Genomic DNA, 19,334 nt, shown 5'->3' on the forward strand with positions numbered 1-19,334 from the left:
GAAGTGGCGCCCGTTCAGGGAGCGGCCCTCCCCTGGCTGCGGAACCCCAGCGCCGCTGGCACTGGGTTTTCTCCTTGGCCAGAGCCATGTGGCGGGACTGGCGTGGCACGTGGCACTCTGAGGGAGCTCGGGCTCAGCCTGCTGGTCCAGGAGACCGTGCTGCGGGGCCCCGGTCAGGGTCTTGGGCTGCGACCTGCAGCTCGGACCCTGGTCACGTGGGCAGCCAGCCGCTGCTGTGTCCAGCTCACAGTGCGAGAGAAGCAGGGATGGGGGGGCTTCCATCAAGTCATGTGTACTCGGTATGGACTAGACGACCTGTTTGTCAGAGCGCGTGTTGCCTCCCCACTGAGTGCTGCGGATGCCTCCCGGCCCTGCCGGGTAAAATCGGCATCAGCACAACCACCCCAGCCTCCCAGATGCCCCCGGGTGGGAACCTGTCTCTGAAGGACAAAGGGTGGCCTGTCCGGTCCACCGGTGCCCCCACCTCCTCAGAAGGGCCGGGCGGGGGTGCCAGTCTGTCCCCATCCAGCCCCACGTCCGCGTCCACCTCCTTCACCAGCACATCTGAGCCCGAGCGAGACTGGCGAGACGCGTCAGCACCCCAGGACCCAGGTCCCTGGCGGAGACGAGGGGGGGAAGCTGCCCGGGCCAGAGCACCCACAGCTGGTGGCAGGCTCGGAGGGCGCACCTGTGGGAGCAGACGTGCTGCCCCGACACGGCTCCGTCTCGCCGCGGTTACATCGTGGCCGCAGGCCACCAGGTGTCAGGCAGTCGTGTTCTACTGGGAAGTTGCAGTGGGTGGCCCTCGGGGAGCAAGCGAGGAGGTGGCAGCCAGCACACGGCGGCAGGGAGGACCCTGGGAAGATGTGCGGCCCCACCTTCCAGGCAACCACACGAGCATGCACTCCCCGCGGGGCAGTGCAGGTGCCCAGGAATGCGACCCCTGAGTCCTGGGACGCTCAGTGAAGCGGACCTGTGCTGGAGATTAGAAGGTGTTTGAAGGGAGAGGTTCTGTCCTTTTGGTGCGCTCATCCGGCACCTGCGTGCTGGGCCCCGGGTCGCCAGGTTGCCTGATACCCGCTGGGAACTGAACCTGGGTCCCCTCCCAAGAGCTTGCACTTGGATGTGGGACAAGCCGGAGACTGAACAGACCCGTGTGTGACGCGGCGGGGGTGGCCACCCTCTGAGGAGGCGAACCGGATGAAGGCAGAGTGTGTCTGTGGGGGGCCTGGACGAACTCAGGGCACTCGGGGAGGTGTCTGAGCGAAGACCTGAAGGAAACATGGGGTGCACTGGGGAGGCCTTTCCAGGCCGAGGGGACAGAAGGGGTGGGGTGGTGTCCCCTTCAAGAGTCCATGCAAGATTGAGGATGGTGGGCACAAGGGGCCGGGGGCGGCCGGGACCCAGGTGGGCAAGGCCTTATTTTGTTCTGCGTGTGAGCAGAAGGCAGGAGGTTGGGAAGAAGGTGGGACTGACCCTGCCATATGAGGCTGAGAGGTGCTGCTGGCCAGAGGGGCTGGGCCACATGTCTCAGGGGTGCCGGGCCACGTGTCTCGGGGGTGCTGGGTGCCCATGTTGAACCTCTTCCGGAAGAGGCCTCCGGAAGCCTGTGCGTCCTTGCCAGAACTAACCCCACATCTACATTTTGTGGTCAGACACGTACCAAGAGCCCGTCACCAGCTGTGGCTACTTGTAGTGGCCGCCACCCCAGCAGGATGTGCTTGGCCCAGAGCCACCGGGCGTGGGCAATGATCTCAGTGTTTGACCTTTGATGGCGTTCCCTGCACCAGAGTGTCCAGGACCTGGGTGCGAGTTCATGGTCCAGGGCCCAGCACGGGTTTTCCGTGCCTCGCATCAGGGTGACGGGGAGAGTCGGTGCTCTTCGAAGACAGTACAGGCTGCTGGTTTGCTGGGAGCGACCACCAGGCACGTGCTCCGGGCTGCAGGGGGCGTGGGCAGGCATGCCAGTGCCGCAGACGGGTGCCAGACGGGGTGTCCGCAGTGGGCATGAGCAGGCGAACACGGGGGGTTCACGCAGTCAGACTCTGGGCAGATTGAGCTTGAAGGGGGGGGGACGCGGGGGGTGGGTTTGGGAGCCGTGTGGTGCACGGACGCAAAAGGAGGAGGTGAGAGGCCCATGCAGGGTTAAGGCGAGAGAGACCCACGCAGGAGAGGAGGGGGCAGCCGCCAAGACGGTCCCAGGCACCATGCAGAGCCGGGCGCCTGCACAGAACTGCCCCGCGTGAAAACCAGGGGTTCGCGTGAAAACCAGGGGCCCCAGGCGGTCATGCAACAGGTCTGCTGCGTTCCTCTCCTCAGGCAGCCAGGCCTGGGTCATGTAGAACTTTCTTGCCTTTCAGGGACTGGAAACTAATTTATCTTTCCAAGTTTTGCATTGAACGAAAGGAGCGTGCCCTGGCTTGTCGGCCGGGTTCCGCTTTAATGCGCCCGGAGTTCAGACGGCTCACCAGCGGCAGGGCTTCATCAGCCCGGGTCTCAGATTGATCCACCACCCCCCGGAGGGTGTCATTCACACCTCTGTCCCCCGGGGGGTCCCATTCACACCTGTGCCACTCAGGGCTTGTCCGGAGGCTCCTGCTCCCTCTGGACACCCCCACGTGCCTCCCGGGAAGGGCCTGTCCCTATTGCCAACACTGAGTGCAGAGCTTGTCTTAACCTTTCTTTTTCCTACAGTGACGCGAGCGCTTGGCGTGAACTCTCGACCTCATTGCTTTTTCGCAGTCCTCTCCAGCCGCCGTAAGTGTGTGTTATTGTCCTTGTCCCTCTCGGCAGGAGCTGGTGGTGGCCCTGAGTCATCTTGTCGTTCAGTACGAAAGCAATTTCTGCACAGTGGCCTTGCAGTTCATGGAGGAAGAGAAGAACTACCCCCTGCCTTCTCCGGCGACCGCAGGTACAGCGCCGTGGCGCGGGGAGCCAGCTGGGCCCCCGGGTGAGGACCACAGCTGCCCTGCCTTGCACCCGGGCCTGAGCTCACTGCCCACTCCAAGTGGTCCCTGTGACTCCTGTCCTGCCAGGCACTTAGCAGAATAGAAGGGGGGCCACACGGACCCTCTGACTCTTTTCCTTCCTTTTCATCGTTTTTGGAAATCACATCCCCAGAGATGTTGAAGGAGAGCGGAACGCGTGCCGGGGCGCTCTCAGAAACGCACGTCAGCTCTTCCTGCGATGAGCTGTTGTCGGTTTCCTGTTCATGAGTCACGTTAGCCAGCAGCTTTTCTCTTGTTTGTCCTTTTTGCGGGATTTCTATTTCTTTGTGTTGGGCTGCCCCCTCCCCCAGAACGCAGCCTTCTCCGCAGGAAGGAGGGCTCGTGACCAATAACAAAAGCCTTACTGCTTTCAGAACATCGGGGAGGGGAAATGAAAATGAACTTGCTTAGTGGAAACAGCTGGCGTGCCGGAGGAGGGCACCGGGCGGCAGAGGGGAGGGCCTGCGGCACTGACCCCGCCGCCACTGCTCTGCTGTTGTCTGTAGGCCAGGGGCCCTCAGCCAAGCTGCAGAGTGCCTGGCGCTGCCCTCGGGGCAGCCCCGGTCGCCAGGCCTGCTCTGAAAGGTCTGTGATAACGGCGTCCCCGCACAACAGCCAGCGTGGGCTCTGTTTGCTCGCGCACCTCCCCCCCACCCCCGCCCAGCGCGCCCATGTCCGGCTTTGTCTAGCCGGCTGAGCAGTGAGCCTGCTGGCGCCGTTCACACTGGCCCCGGGGGAGCTCCCGTCACCTGCTGTGGTGGCCTCCCCGCTAACAGGGTGTGCTGCCCCCAGAGCCCACCATTAACTCTTTCTTCTCTCTCCCAGAGGGTGGGAGTCTGACCCCAGTGCGGGACAGCCCGTGCACCCCCAGACTCCGCTCCGTGAGTTCCTATGGAAACATTCGAGCCGTCACCACCGCCAGGAGCTTGAACAAATCTTTGCAGAACCTGAGCTTGACAGAGGAATGTGAGACGCTGGGAATTGGGTCCTTGGGTTGGGACAGTCGTGGGTCGGATTCTCCAGAACTTTAGGGACACCCGGGCCGTGCCCCTTTCTCTGCCCTGAGGGCATGTCCCGCTGTCCCACCTGCTGGCCCCAAGGTCTCACTGTGGCACAGGCGCCGCTGCAGAGGAGAGGTGGGGGGTGGGGGAGGCACATGTCTGGTCCCAGGCACCTGTGCTGACGGCCCCCACCATGCTGTCTGGCCAGCGGGCAGCTCGGTGGCGTTCTCCCCCGGAAACCTCAGCACGAGCAGCAGCGCCAGCAGCACTCTGGGCAGCCCCGAGAGCGAGGAGTACATCCTGTCCTTCGAGACCATCGACAAGATGCGCCGCGTCAGTTCCTACTCTGCGCTCAACTCCCTCATCGGTGAGTGCCGTGGCCGGTCCCCCCTTCCCCACCTCGCTGGCCCCCGGGGCTCACAGGACGCGGCACTCAGGGTAGTCCTGGTGGGAGAGCAGGCGTCAGCTGGGGCGCGGGGGCTGTGGGTGGCTGCGAGTGTCCGCCGCTTTCACTGAGATGGGATCTACAGGCCGTTCTGGGTGTGTGGGGGGAGGCTTCCAGAAGCTTCCGTCTGCCACAGCCCAGTGGCTGGCCGTGCAGTGACTCTGCCCCAGGAGACACCCTATCTGTCGCACCCAGGGCAGAGCAGCGGCCGCCACACCTAAGGGCAGAGAAACACTCTACATGTAAAAATGCAGGGACGCTCATGGGACATTCTCCATGTGTGTTTCGTTCCTGACTTAAGAAATCACACATGAAGCCAAATCCCCAGAGCTTGGCCACGGTGTCCGTGCTCTTTCACTGTCCGGTGACCCCCAAGCACGGTGCCCCTCCCAGGGCTCAGACTTCGTGGAAACCTGTCCTGCGGCTCGCATCCCGCAGGGCGGCTCCTTCCCGCTGCTCTCTCTGAGCCAAGCGCCGTTCGCCTGCTGCCCTAGCCCCCTCATCTGCCAAGGTTGACTCGCCCGTCCTGTCGGCAGAGGGCTGACCGGAGCCCGTCCGTCTAACCCCCACAGGATTGTTCTAGCCGTTTCTTCCTAGGTTAGCTGCAGCGCCTTACGTGGTTTTAAGATGCCCATTTTAGCCGAATGTTCTCGCTCCAGGGCGCTGTGCCGAGTGCTCTCCGGACCTTGTCCCCTCTGCCGTCCCCCGTACTCCTGTTGCCGTTTGCGTACTTCTGCTCCTTGTTTGCAACTAATCCCGCAAGACATTGGTTTGTTTCCCAGTGTCTCCCAGTCCCAACTTCTGCTTTGTCCATTACCTCATTAGATCTCTACGTTTTGTTCCAATAACTTTGTTTCGTTACTCCCTTCCCTTTTCTTCAGCTTTCCTTCATTGTGCATTTTCATTTCTGGAGCTGAGAACGCAAATAGCTCACACACTGGGGCTTTCTTCTGCGTTCCGACACCAGCACTCACATCTGTGGTTTCCCGGTCGGCCCCTCGTCCGTCCTTGTATCGGTTCTAAGTCGTCGGCTTACTTCGGTGGTGAGCCCCGAGCCCTAGCGCTGACACTGTCCACACCACGTGGCGACGGCGGTATTTCTGACTTTCGGCCCTGAGCTGGAGGGGTCAGGGCTGCTGTCCCCGCGTGAGCCACACCAGTCTGGCACCCCGCTGCAACAGGGCTCAGGACGTCTACTATAGTCCCTGCAGGTTGGGTCCAGGTGGCGTCCCCTCGGGGCCTGGACGGGCGGTGGGTTTCAGACGTGGCCACCGTGCCCCCCGGGGTGGCAGGAACCGGAAAGGGATCTTTGCTCACCAAACACACTGACCCATGACCAAGAACGTGGCTCAAAACCGACTTGAGTTGCCCATCTAAACTGAGAAATGACATCGCAGACTCACGTGTTTGGTTGTTTGCTAAAATATCTCGGGTGCCCAGAAGACATAGGGCTGGCCCCTGGCCCGAACGCAGTTCTGCTGACTCACCAGTAAAACGCATTCTGAGTGTCCGGTGCGGGGTGTTTGTTTTGAACTAGAATTAACACTGTGTGTGGTGGCCAAGTTCCAGGCTGGTCCCGCAGGAGTCTTAAAACCCAGGTCGGTGTGACTCTGAATTAGTATTTCTGTGTTTGTATCTACAACGAGGAAGCATGAAGTCCCGGGCAAATGGGGACACAGAAGCGCGCCGCACTGTGGCTGCAACCACCAGCCAGGTGAGCTCGGCCACTGCACCACTCCCTCCCCGCCCGCCCCTCCCCCAGAGTCAGGGCCACCCCCGCCCCCACCCTCGCCAGAGCCGGGTTGGCAGACAGTCTCTGCAGGAGGCCAGAGAACGTGCGTTTTCAGTCTCGCAGGTGGCCTGCAAACACGTGAATCTGGCCGTGTTCCACTCAGCCTTCACTTACGGACTTAAACGTAAATTTCCTGAAACAGTCACAGGTCATGGAACATTATTTTCCTTTTTACTTTTTTCCCCAACCACTTTAAAGAGTATAAAAACCATTCTTCCTTTGCAAGCCATCCGAGAACGAGCAGCCGGGCCGTGGCTTGCCCGCGTGCAGGACGTGCCCTTCCTGCCCCTGCGGGGCCCGGCAACGTCCCCTGCTGCTCCTTCTCGGGACAGGGAGGCCCGTTCGCTCATCCAGCAGTGCTCCCAGTGCGGCCAGCACGCGGGCTTCCGGGCCACGCCGCCGTGGGAGAAGTCAGCGCAGAAACGCCCCTGACTTTGAAGCCAGTCACCACACCGGGCAGCTCCACTCCTGCCCCACCTCCGCTGCGGGGGCACGGTGGACCCAGGTCCTCGGCCCAGAGCCAGGTGTTGTCCGTGACTCCCCTCTGTCCCTCGGCCCTGCATCCTGGCCTCGCCCCCCCCAGGCCGGCATCCCCTGGCGCTGGCTCCCAGGGGCTTCTCCTGATCAGCCTCCCTGTCGCCTTCATCGGGGCCTCGTCCTGGCTGTGTCCTGCCACGTGACATGTGTCCCCGTGCCTTGTGGCCCTGCCGTCCAGTACCGCCTGTGTCCGCGGCTGTGAGCCCACTCCGCGGCCCCTGCCCACACACACGCTGGCCGCCAGGAGAAGAAACTGCCAAAACGGTCACAGAACTCGCAGAAACAGTGTCTGTCCCGTGTCAGATGGAACCGACGTGAGAAAGAGTCAAGTCACATGTCATCAAGGGACCTCTGAGAGCTTTCATCGAAAGGGTCCTGCAGATCCCTGTCTCTGGGGCCTTTGACCGCGTGTGCCGGTGGAGGCGACAGCAGGTTTGGGCCGCGTCACAGGGCAGGTGCAGGGTCCTGCCTGGGACGCGGCGCTGCTCCCTTGATGAGGGACACCCTCCTGTCCTGGGTGCTGGTGGGGAAGCGCTTCTCGATGGCTGTAAGGACGGAGAATGTCATTGGAGGCCACGTCAGGCTGGAGAGCACGGCGGCACGGGAGAGGCAGGGACCGTCCTCTCCAGGCTGCACCGCGGGGCCCCTCCCGCCTCTACCCTGCCTGCTGTCTTCCTCCAGGGAGCCGGCGGCCCCTGCCTCCTCGCTCACAAGTTCTGACGCCCCGAGAAAGCCGAGCGTCGTCTGCGTGTCGGTCAGAATTCTGAGCTAGGCCGGAGCTGACGGAGCCGCTTCGAGCACGTCCCCTGAGCCAGTGCTCCCGTCCACGCATGCCTACGACGTGGCCCGTCCACCACACGCCTACGACGTGGCCCGTCCACCACACGCCTACGACGTGGCCCGTCCACCACACGCCTACGACATGGCCCCACTGAGTCCCGTGGCTCACAGCTCTCGCTCGCTCGAAGACAGGTTTTTCCTTCATTTCAGCCAGAGGACGGCCGTCTCTCTAGCCTCTCACTGGATGTTGCAAAAGAGGTTTTCAAAACCATGGCAACCTAGGGACGTCCATTATTCCCACCTTCTCCAGAAACGCCAGCCCCTCCAGGTCCCCTCGTAGCCCCCTCGTTGCTCTGTTGCCGTGGGCACTCCTGGTGGTCTCGCCTGCTGTGCCGCGTGTCCAGGAATGAATTCGGGCCCGGGCTTCCCTTGACCCCGCCTGGACCCCTGCGGCGCCCGAAGCCTGCCGGCCTGACGTCGCGGAGCTGTGCCGGGGCCTGGTCTCCGCAGCCCCTCGCCTCTGGAACCCACGCACCTGACTCCCCAGCCGTCTGGCCTGACTCCCACGTGGGCCCCCATCGGTCCTCCCCATCTCTGGGTTCCCCCACCCCAGGGCCGGTCTCAGCACGCTGCATGCCAGGACCCCCCTGAGATCCTGCCCGCGTGTCTACCGACTGCCAGGCTTGTCCAATGGCGGCCTCGCACAGAAGCCTCTGTGAACACCGCACTTGCCGTCAGCTCCCGACTCAAGGCCTTGGGCCTGCAAACAGCCAGCACCTTCACCATCACCACCCACACCCCGTGCCGCCACCGCTGCCCTCTGCCCTCAGGCTGGACGGTGGTCCCTGAGCGAGGCATGGACAGCCTCTCTGACTCACCGCACGGCCTCTCCAAACCAGCAGCACCTGGTCCTCCCTGCTGGTGACATTCTGCATTCCTGCGGGGGTAGGGTGAGGGGGGTCCCTGACCCCCCATGACCGGAACTCCCCATCTTTATCACTCAGTGTTGGTGAAGCTGCCGCTTCCTGACCCGTGTGCCCCGCCTGCCCCGTGTGCCCCTCCCGCCCCGAGGCTCACCCCGTCGGTGTGCCCAGAGGGGGTAGTGGGAGGGGTGCGGAGAGACAGCCCCTGACATCAGGGGTCCCCGTGATGCACCCCACCCGCCCCGCCCCATCAGTCCCCTTGCTCCACGCCCTGGGTCCTGGGGGCAGGGACGGTCACTCTGCTTCTTCGCGGGAGCAGCCTGCAGGGGCGAGGGGGTCATTTTTGTTCTGGGGACTCGGGAGCGGACCGCGGTGGCCGTGAGTGCCTCACCTCCAAAGCACCAGCTAGCCGTAGTCAGAGACCTGGCCAAGGGGGGACAGTCACTCCTTCGCCAAGTTTTGTGATGGTTGATACCACCTGAAGTGTCCTCCCCTGTGACAAAGCCCAGCCACAGGTGGGCAGGGAAGGGAGGGCCAGGAATCGCGCTCTTGCCGGCCTGGAGCCTGTCCCCGCCTGGCTGTGTGCCCAGAGCTGGGCCCAAGTTCCTGCTCAGAACTGGGGGGTCACGGGTACTGCCCGTACCACTGGAGGAGGAGGCCTGGCGAGCAGAGCTGACTTCCCACTGGGGCCCCTGGGGATCCCGCTCGTCCTGAGGCCGCTTGTCCCTGTTGCATCATGACTGGCCAGGAAGGAGCATCTCCTCCCTCACTCTCCTCATCTCCCCGCGACCTTGAGAAGTCCTACCAGGAGGCCTTCACGAGCCCCCAGCAGCCCTGGGGGCCCCATAGCCATGAGCTCCGAGCACGAAAAGCAGAGGGGCGGGGGGGGAGTGCGCGGCCCCATCCATCAGGAGCAGGGGGAGCAGTCGTCTCCAGACGAGCCACACAATCCCGGGGGAGGCTTTACAGCCCGTTAGTTTGATGTCTCACAGCCGGCAGGGAGCGGTGGTGGAGGGAGGACGGCGTCATTTCCCAACGCCACATCCGTTATGTTTTTATGGCCACAGCCCTTGATTAAAGGCCATTATTACGTGTGTCTCATAGGGGCCCTGAGGATCATGGCGGACAGGATTATGCACACAGGGTGACTACCCAGTCTAGGCGGAACTCCGGCCTTGGGGTCTCAGGCCAGAACTGTTCACGCCTCCCATGGGCAGAGGGAGGAAGGCCCTGAAGGGGGTCCGTCACCAGGGGCAGCCCGGCAACAGGGACGGCCAAGGGCAGTGTCCCCAGGCCTCGGACGCCAGTTGCTGGACAGGGCACAGGCTCTCCGCATCAGCGTTGGGGACCCCTGAGACCCAGAGCGAGCGACAAGCTCCCGCTTCTCCGTTCTCCACGCAGCTCGGCCAGCCCGGGGGACTCGGAAGTCCAGAGCTGGCCACAGAGCTCTGAGGAAATTTTCTTACATCTTAGGCTGTTTGGAAAGCGGTGGCCGTTGCCCTGAAAAATAAATGAAAAGCCATCAGTTACGATCTTTTATTACTTTCAGTCTAGACATGGAAATAGGTTCTCTGCGCTCATGAGGAAGGAGCTGATGAGTGGCAGACACGGGCGTCCTGTCGGAGCATTTAGCAGCCCAGAAGGCTCCCCTCGGGCATCCCACGCCCCCTCTCCCGGGCTCCAGCCTCTGCCGGCTCCTTCGCAACCTGGTGTCGGGTGGGCGGCAGCTTTGAGAGCAGGACGGCGAGGCCGAGAGCGCAGCGGCCGGACTGGGGACAGTGGCACGCACAGACCACTTCTCTGCGCCGGTTTCCTGCTTTCACAGCAAATACTTCCACCATTCGTTGTGGCCAAGACCCTGGCGAAAATTAGAGCCTTTTCCTTCTCCGTTGAATCACAGCTGTTAAATCAAGGCCAAAATCTTCTGCAAGGAAGGCCACAACCGTGATAAAAAAAATCAACGTTCTGTGATGTGACGGGTGGGAACAGCCACCATGTCCCCTGCTTCCTCGGTGCAGGACGTGCCTCCCCTTTGCTGGTGCTGGTCTTGTGCCGCCACAGCCCCGTGCGCTGTCCTCGCGCTCACGCCAGAGGCACCGCTGAGCCAGGGTCCGCCTGGTTGGGTGTCCACTCTTCCACAGGCACACGCGCAACGAGGCTCCTTAGCACCACGTCCCCGTCCTCCCTCCCCCCGGGGGTTGTGACAGTATGGCGGGGTCTGTCATCTAGAGCACACCCCCGTGCTGCCCTCTGTCCCGTGGTGGCCACACTTCGGGGGAGCTGAGCCCAAAACATATGGAGGGGGTAGACTGCACGCAGTGGCTCTGGTAAGTCTGAGGACCCTTCCCAAGAGCCTCCGGGTCAGTGGTGGTGATGAGGCCCCCTTGCCCCCCACGAGGGTGGTTCTCCTTTACCTTCTGAGTGCGCTGACCCCGCAAAAGTGACTGCCCGGTCCCTGCAGGTCGTGACCCCGCAGCCCCGCGCAGGTGACGTGGGAGCCGCGTCTTCACGGACATGGTGCTTCTGTGGTGCAGGGCGCAGCTCCTGCTGGCGGGTGCTCCGCCATGACGCGAAAGTGGACTTTAGGAAATGCTCCCAGAGTCTCTGGGCCAAACAGCTTCTTCAGACTTTGGTCGTAGATCCGGACGGTTGTCCTATAGCCGTGGGGTCAGGTTCAAAGGTGGGAAATGCTCCCAGAGTCTCTGGGCCAAACAGCTTCTTCAGACTTTGGTCGTAGATCTGGACGGTTGTCCTACAGCCGTGGGGTCAGGGTCAAAGGTGTTGGCCTGTGCCCATCTCAGAATAAAGCGTGCGGTGAGATGGGATGCATTGCCGCGTGGGTTGCGCACCCTGACACAACCTTCCCTCCAAGTGAGGGTGCGCTCAGCTGACACCTCCCCAGCCGAAGTCCAGATTCATGCGGAGCCCTGGTCCCTCGAGGGGCCCCTGTCCCACCCCCTGGGCCATGAGGCCCATGTGAGCCACCATCTGCATGCCGGCACCGGAGCAGAACGCTGACGGCAGCACCCGATGTCTTGCCGCCGTCCCTCCTGGCCGCGCAGCCGTGCCTTTCTTCATGGTTGCCCTGAGGCACCTCGAGAGAGACGGGCTGCCCCCGCCCCACTCCACAGCAGCAGGTGTGCGGCTGTGCGGGTGTGGCCCTGCCCTTCGTCCAGTCTGCCTCTGATTGGAATGCTCCAGTGCGACCTGCTCCGCGTGCAGGGCCGCGTCCATCGGAGACACTCCGTGGTCCAACAGCACTCATGATGCTTGAGGTCCTTCTGCGCTGGTGCTCGGACTGGCCGGGAGGCTGACCTACGGTCTCAGCAGATCCAAATAATGCTCATTGCATCGCTTTCTGTGGCCAAACACGCAGTTGTCGATGAACTGTCCAGCTTCCCCAGATAAAAAGGATGCAGTTCCACACTGCTGTCTCCTGCTCATCACGCCATCCGTGGGAGCAGGACCCTGCCTGTGTCTGGCCCCCAGGCTCCCCCCAGCAGTGCTCAAGCGTGCAGCATCCACACTGCGCTTCCCGGTCCCAGCTGTGGCTCACGTGGCCTCTCCCAGGGCTGCCCTTCTCCTTCCTTGCCTGCACTGACCCCGTTCTACGACCCCCCCCCCACAGAGGCCTGCACCCAGCCCCACCTGCTCTGTCCCCTGGGTCTCTGAGCTGCCCCCCTGTTCTCTCTGACTTGCACACCCAGGTCATGGTCGTGCTGCTTCTCCAAATGCTCCGTGAATTCCCATCACCTCCGTGACAGTCCGTTGTTGGCTCTGCTCACTTCCCTTCAGGAAGGTCTTTGCAGGAGAGCAGTCCTGCTTCCCCTCAAAGCCCCTGCATGCCACTTCCATAAAGCCGTCCTGGCTCCTTGCCTCCTGGCCCCACTCCTGACAGAAGGAGTCACTTTTCCCAGAGCCACCACAGTGGCCATGCTATAGACGTGGTGTCAGCCCGAACCTCAGATGGGGGCATTTGAATCCTTCATCCTTTGGACACTGGGCCTCATTGTCCCTCTGTGACACCCAGGATAGTGCCAGCAGCTGCGATCATGAGACTTAAATAGGGCTGAGTGGACCCCCGGGTAAGGCCCTCAGTGACATTTGTTCCTTCATGTCTGGGATGCACCCTGTCCAGGCTTATGTCCTATCTCATCTGCCGTGGTGTCCGGCTTTGCAGACGGGACATTGTGTAGCCTGGTGGGGACCTGGAGGGCTGGGGTCACGTCACGCATACCCTTTGTGATTTCCTGGAACTCAGGACAGTACCACGTGTGGTCACAGCCCAGAACACACCCTGAATGCAAGAAAGGTGTACACAGGACTCCTGTCCAATACTCATGGCTCCTGGGAGCTTGAGCATAAAATCGAGGGGTCTTCGGAAGTGAGACGGCACCGTCCAGTCAGCCAGGGCTTCAAGGAAGGCCGGCCTCTACCTCGCTTTTCCTTCAGGAAGAGCCAGTCTCAGAAGATGAAGTCATCAAGCCTGTTTACCAGCTGGGATCCCTGAATTTCTGGGCCCCTGACCAGAAAACAAAAACAAGCCTCCCCTAGCCCCAGCTCTTTAAAGTGTCTGTCCCCAGCAGCAGCCAGGTCTCCAGAAGACGGCCAAGTACATGGGCAGCTACCTATTACTGAAACACCCCGTTTCTCTTTCCTAGGTGTTTCCTTCAACAGCGTTTACACTCAGATTTGGAGAGTCTTACTGCATCTGGCTGCGGATCCCTATCCAGATGTTTCCGACTTGGCCATGAAGGTGCTCAACAGCATCGCCTACAAGGTACGTGTGACGGAGTTCCCGGTGAAGCCCACGAATCTGTGTCTCGGTGACAGATATGCACGCAGGGAGCACCGGGCACTGTCAGGTCTACACTGTGGTTTAGATATCCGACAAGCGCTTCACAGCGTACCCCGGTCTCTGTTTATGGGTAGCTTCAGTTGGGGTGCCATCCTGTGGTATTGGGGTGCCAGGACGTTAGGTAAGGGCTGCTGTTAGCCTCGTGATCCTCTCGGGGTCAGTGTGGTCTGTAGTGATGCCTCCTTCGTTCCCAATACCCGTGATTTGTGGCTCCTCCCACTCACAACTGTTCTGGCTAAAGGAAACCTTGAAGAACCAGCTTTTGGTTTCATTACTACTTTGTTGCTTTTTATGTCCGATTTTATCAATAGCTCAATTTGTCTTCATTATCTCCTTCCTTTTGTTTAGTCTGAGTGTAACTTGCTCTTCTGATTCCAGTCTCTTCAGATGGAAGCTGTGGTCATTACCTTTGCCTGAAACTGTATGACACACAGCCACCTCGAGACCTTTTCTCTCTGAGGCCTAGGACAGCCTCCTGGCCGTGGCCAGCACAGCCGTGACCCGCGTGTTCATCAGCGGCTCCGGTCATTCCCCCCCACTCTTGATTATCCTGGTCATGATGAAACCATATTCAGCTTATGTAACTGTACTTTTCAGTGGCTTTTATGCTGTTAATCTTACTAAAAATCAACCTGAATTATTTAAAAATACGATTTGAGTGCCTAATTTTAAAATTTAACGACTATAAATTCATCGCAGTAGACCTGATGTCAGGATGTCAAATACATTCCTCTTAGGAATCTCTCTCTAGTACGTGAAGCCCAGAAACCACGTCTCCATGTCTTTTTGGATTATGTGTCAAGTGTGGAGCCGTAAGCCAGAGACTCCCCTCACTCTGCTTCGTGGTAATTAAACGCCGTGTATATAATTGCTCCTGCCAGGCAAAGCCACACCAGCCAGTTACAGCGACCGGAAACGGAGCCGTTCATACCTTCAGAGCGGCACTCACGAATAGATACTTGAAAGGGGCAGGTGGCTTTCTGCCTGCTGTGCTGATGGAGACAGACACACACGTCCCAGTGCATGCAGCTGGCACGCCCAAGGGCATGCCCAGGTGGAGGGACAGAGATCAGGGTGGGCCTCCTCCAGAGTCCATGCTTCCCAGAGCCTTGCCCAGGGACAGCACAGCCTGTGTGTGCGAGCGTCTTGGTGTACGTCCGTGGGTGTGTCTGCGTGTGTTCACTTTTAAGGGCAAACACGGCTACTGAAGGATTTGGAAGCATAAACATGAAGGAAACATTTTCTTGTCCTCAGTTTAATTACAGAAAATGTCTTACGTTCTACTCTAGTAACCAACGAGGAGATTACATTTTGGTTTACAGAGAAATGGACCTATTTTTTATATTCAACTCTGAAGGCAAATTTTTGTTCATCAGAGTCAAACCGCCTCATTACTCTGGAATACCCCGTAGGATTCTGTATTCAAATATAGAAATTGCTTCCAGCTTGGGAACCCACACAGCTCAAGAGCTGTGGCCTAATTTCAAGTATTTATATCCCCTTTCCACACAGGCTTGGGGTTTACATTTTGCCTGTAGTTTTTTTTATTATGGAAAATTTCAAACCATGTGCAAGTACAAAGGAGAGCAAGATGACCCCTGGGAACTGTGTCGCCCCAGCCACCTCCCCCGTGCCACTCCCGCCATCTGTAGTTTGGGGAAAACTCTGAGAAGGAAATCTCGAGCTGCCACCATTCAAATGTCAGGGTCACACATAATAATAAAAGCTACTTTTAATATTTATGAGAAAATGGATCAGCACATAAACTCACCTAAAAATGGTCTGCCCACGACTCCACACCCAAGGAACGAGAATGCGATCGCCGTGCCTACTGTGGGACAACGCGCAGCTGGGTGTGACGGAGATCAGAGGTCAGCGTGCGCCGTTCAAGGCTGAATGCCTTTCTTAGAGACTGAAGGCCTGAGAGACAAGAAACACGAAGAAGGTTGGGGTCGTCCCCAGAACAGCACCTTCTAAAGTGCCACAGAAACTGCGATTGAAACCCCACTCTCCGTCAGCGTTAGCTTCTCACGTTTCTCATAGAAGCGCGTCAGGGTGCAGGGACTCCCTCCTCCTCCGAGTTAGCGGCCTCCGCCAGCACCTGGGGAGCCCACTGTGCTCGTCCCAAATCTGATTTCACCCAGCGAGTTTGCACATAGCCTCACGGCCAGCGACACGCAGGGCACCTGTCGCAGGCACCTCTCCATCCATCTTCCCGTGGGATCTGTGGTACGTGGGTAATCATCCTGACTTCTTTCCGCATGAGTCAAACGGCCTTCGGCTCCCGGAGGTGGAAGTTCCGGGTCGGCCTCTCCCCCAGAATGATCTGTCTGCTGCCTGAAGGCTGCCAGCTCCCCAGCTCCTCCCTGGAAGGCCCTCAGCTGCCCCAGCCCCACGATTCAGAGGCACAGTGCTGGCTGCGCCTGTCCCGGGCCGCCGCCCCATGCACCCCCTGGCCTCCCGCTGCCTCCACCAGGAGGAGGGACCCCGAGAACTGTCAGGCCCGTGCGGGTCCCGGGAGCCGCAGGCCGATCTGGCCGATCTGCCCGCAAACCGACCGTGCCGAGAGGCATCTGCGCACATAATTCGCACCTTCTTGTGCACCTGTCCGTCCCCACCTCCCTGCAGACCCAGGGCTGACGGCATCTTCACTCAGACTAGCTTAGCTTACGGAAGTAGGTCTGTCCCTGAGAGTCACTGGCCGGTGGGCCCTGCCAGGCCGGGTGCAGGAACAGCCCCAGGAGAGCTGGTTCCCTCAGGGACTCAAACCCAGTGACTCTGGGGTGGCTGCTAGGAATGTGTTTCACAGAGATGCTGCCCTGGGCCTTCTGTGTGTCCTGCACATGGAGTCATGGCCACCAGGTACTGGGCGGCCCTCCAGGCCCATGGGACCCGTTCTCGGTCCCTCAGCCTAAAGCCCATCACTTCACTTCCCCCAGCTCGTCCGTGGAGTGGGGCTTGTTGTAGGTCCTGCGGGATAGTAGACGCGGTAGTCCTGCGAGCCAGAGCGTGTCTCCTTCTTCTCTGTCTTCCTTACTCTGTGCACATGCAGCAGGTCCTGGAAAGGGGCCGCTGAGACTCTCTGGCCTCGACCTTGCCGGCTTCTCTTCCTGGGGGCCACGGACTGAGGCTTTCCGGTGCCCGTCAATGACCGTGGGCCAGTGCCTCCTGCTGGTCACCATTGTTGGTGCTCGGAGCACTCCCTAGGACTCAGCCTTCTGGATGGAGACTTACGTTCTTTATTTTTTTTTTTTAAGATTTTATTTATTTGACAGAGATCACAAGTAGGCAGAGAGGCAGGCAGAGAGAGAGAGAGGAGGAAGCAGGCTCCCGCCGAGCAGAGAGCCCGATGCCCGGCTCGACCCTAGGACCCTGAGATCATGACCTGAGCCGAAGGCAGAGGCTTAACCCACTGAGCCACCCAGGTGCCCCGACTTATGTTCTTTATCTAGGAGCTGCAGCTGACAGAAAAATGACTTATGGGTGAATAGACTTGGCTTTTATAGGTGTCTTGTCAGTGAGCAAGCGGCCAGCGGGCTGGAGGGAAGCCCCAGATTCCCTCCAGATAACCCTCGTGAGAAGCACTTTCTCCCCCACGAGCCCAGGTCCTGGCTAGGACGTCCGCTGCACAGTCCCGCAGGTGCCGCACTCCCCCAGAAAAGAGCAGCCGGAAGCCCGAACCTGACTGTCTGGCCGCTGGGAAGTCGTCTGTCCAAGGTCATCTACGCGGCTTCTGGGCCTCTTTCTCCGCGCTGGGTCAGACTCTGTACCCTTGTGAGGTGGCGCGTTCCAGTGGAAGAACCAGAGAGTAAGGGGACCTGGAGGCGAGCCTGCCGCAGCCCCAGGCCCCTGCTCCAGACGCCCCGATCGCTGCACAGGGCAGAGAGCAGAGACGGGCTCATGTATCTGCATACGCTGCCGCGTGTGTCCCTGTGAACATTTCGGTGTTGGCCCCAGGCCCAGAGAACACATCTGACCTGAGAATTCACTTGTATCAAAGTAACAGTTGCGGACCTACGAGAGCTTGACCTATAGCCATGACCACCCCTCCTTGCGGCCTTGCTCGTCGGGACTCCGCCTGTCAGGGAGGGCACACCAGCCCCTCCAGTGGCTTCAGGGCCACATCCTGGAGCAGAGAGTAACGGGCCTTCACCGCGAGAAGGATGAGCAAAGGTGGAGACTGTGTGGGGCTGACGGGCTCACGGCGGGCCCGGTCCTCCGTTCAGAGCCTGAAAGTGCCACTGCCCTCCTGCTGACCTTCTCTGGCCGTGTGCTGTCTGTGTGAAGCGACGGCTGGGACCAGTGCAGGAAGGAGCCACTCCAGACAGCTACTGCGGCTCCCCAGCTCGCCACCCTGCCTCACTCCGTGCCCTGTGTCCCCAGATCAGGTCTGCACGCAGGCGGGTCCCCTCGCACTCATCCCTGCAGGCCTATCAAGGCCAAGTCAAAGTGTATCCAGCAGATCAGAACCTAGAAAAAAGGCTAAAAAAAAGCTTCCTCGAAGCCTGACGCTCTGTGATCACTAGTGTGAAGGCTGTCAGCAGGCCCACCGCTCAGGATTTCTAACACGGACACGGAAGGAGAGCCGCGCAGCTGCCGTGGGTGTGGATGGTGTGGACATGGGGCTGTGGACACCCTGTCCGGGATGTCCTGGCAGAGGGACCAGGACCAGTTGGTCCGCAAGGCCTCCTGAGGGGTGGCAGGCTAGCAGCAGGCCCAGGAGAGGCAGGTGGGAAGGTCTCGGGGTCGCAGGGAAGGTGGGGGCTCTGCTAAGGTCTGCATCTCAGCACAGAGGCTTTCTGTCCCCCCAGCCACTGCTGGAACTCCGGGGAGACCCGTGGGAGTTGACAGTTTCTTGGGTTCTTCACCTCCCTTGGTTACTTGGGGATGGCTTGGCTCCTGGGTTTTGGGGGGAAGGGAGCTGGCCAGGTAATTTAAGGACGAAGCAAAAGCAAGTTCACAATGTAACTTTTGTAATTCAAAAAAGCTTTTTTCATGATTTTTAAAGGTTGATTATGGTTCAGTTTTCTTGCTGTTCTTCCGAGTGGTGGATTATCAGGGCGACACTGGTGTCCTGTAAATGAATAGTCTTACAGTTGTTTTGTTTTCTGCCGTTTTTGTCTGTTGGCTGAACGTAGGAGGTACAGCATCCCGACTGCTGTGGGAGGGGCCAGGGCACACGAGGGTCCCCAAGTAGGGTGGCCCTACATCATCACCTACAAAGGTCGAGGTTCTGCTTGGCCCGGCAGTGGCGGCCAACTTTGTGACCCCGTCTGGCACTGACTGCACTCGGAAAGCCCCGATGGCTGCCTCAGCCACCACCTGTCCCGAGTGTCACCTGGGTGGCCTCAGCTGCCCTTGGAGCCCTCTCAGCTGGGGTGTCCGGAGCCAGCAGGCCCCCTGCCCAGCCAGCCCTGCACGCCCAGCAGAGCGTCCGGGAAAGGACGCCGTCAGGCGAGCGGTCAGCACCCTCGCTCGCTGCACTTCCTGGTCACGTGTTCCTCCAGCACACGTCTGGTTTCCCGATCCGCGCAAACCTGAACAACTTCCCGGAGCGCTGGTCTCAGGCTGGCTCAGCTCCTTCTCTGCAGGGAGATGTCGCACGCTGCGCATGTCGTGGAGGAGGTTTCCAGAGCCTGCTACCTCGTCTCCGTCCACGACGTGCTGTGTCTCGGGACACAGTGTGAGCCCCTGCAGGGGAAGGTGGAAAGCAAACCCTGGGGTGCAGTGTTCTCAGCCATCCCAGGGCGGGGTCCCGGCGCCCCGACTTGCCATTGACCCTGGCACGGTCTCGTGGCTGCAGCTCCAGGAGGGCCAGCCCTCGGGCCTCCTGGTTCTAGAAGAGCGGACAAACACAGTTTCACCTGCAGGGCCCTCCTGCCGCGAGCACCACGGCCAAGGGGCCAAGGGGCCCCTTCTGCAGTCCTGAGGCCGTGACCCCACAGCCGCCCACCTCCCCGGCCAAGGGGCCCCTTCTGCAGTCCTGAGGCCGTGACCCCACAGCCGCCCAC

The 19,334-nt window shown here is 60.3% G+C and overlaps 1 protein-coding gene across 2 annotated transcripts in view; it reads left to right on the plus strand.

The window, feature by feature from the left end:
* LOC111160429 (regulatory associated protein of MTOR complex 1) overlaps positions 1-19,334 on the plus strand; it is a 339,277-nt gene that overhangs the window by 286,173 nt on the left and 33,770 nt on the right. For both annotated transcript variants that reach the window (XM_022523546.1, XM_022523548.1), the window contains 4 exons: positions 2,794-2,911; positions 3,813-3,953; positions 4,197-4,355; positions 13,127-13,245. In XM_022523546.1, coding sequence (XP_022379254.1) covers positions 2,794-2,911; positions 3,813-3,953; positions 4,197-4,355; positions 13,127-13,245 — 537 coding nt within the window. The remainder of the gene's footprint in view (positions 1-2,793; positions 2,912-3,812; positions 3,954-4,196; positions 4,356-13,126; positions 13,246-19,334) is intronic.

Source organism: Enhydra lutris, unplaced genomic scaffold, assembly GCF_002288905.1.
Source record: "Enhydra lutris kenyoni isolate GAN:26980312 unplaced genomic scaffold, ASM228890v2 scaffoldscaffold75, whole genome shotgun sequence".
Taxonomy (NCBI): Eukaryota; Metazoa; Chordata; class Mammalia; order Carnivora; family Mustelidae; genus Enhydra; species Enhydra lutris.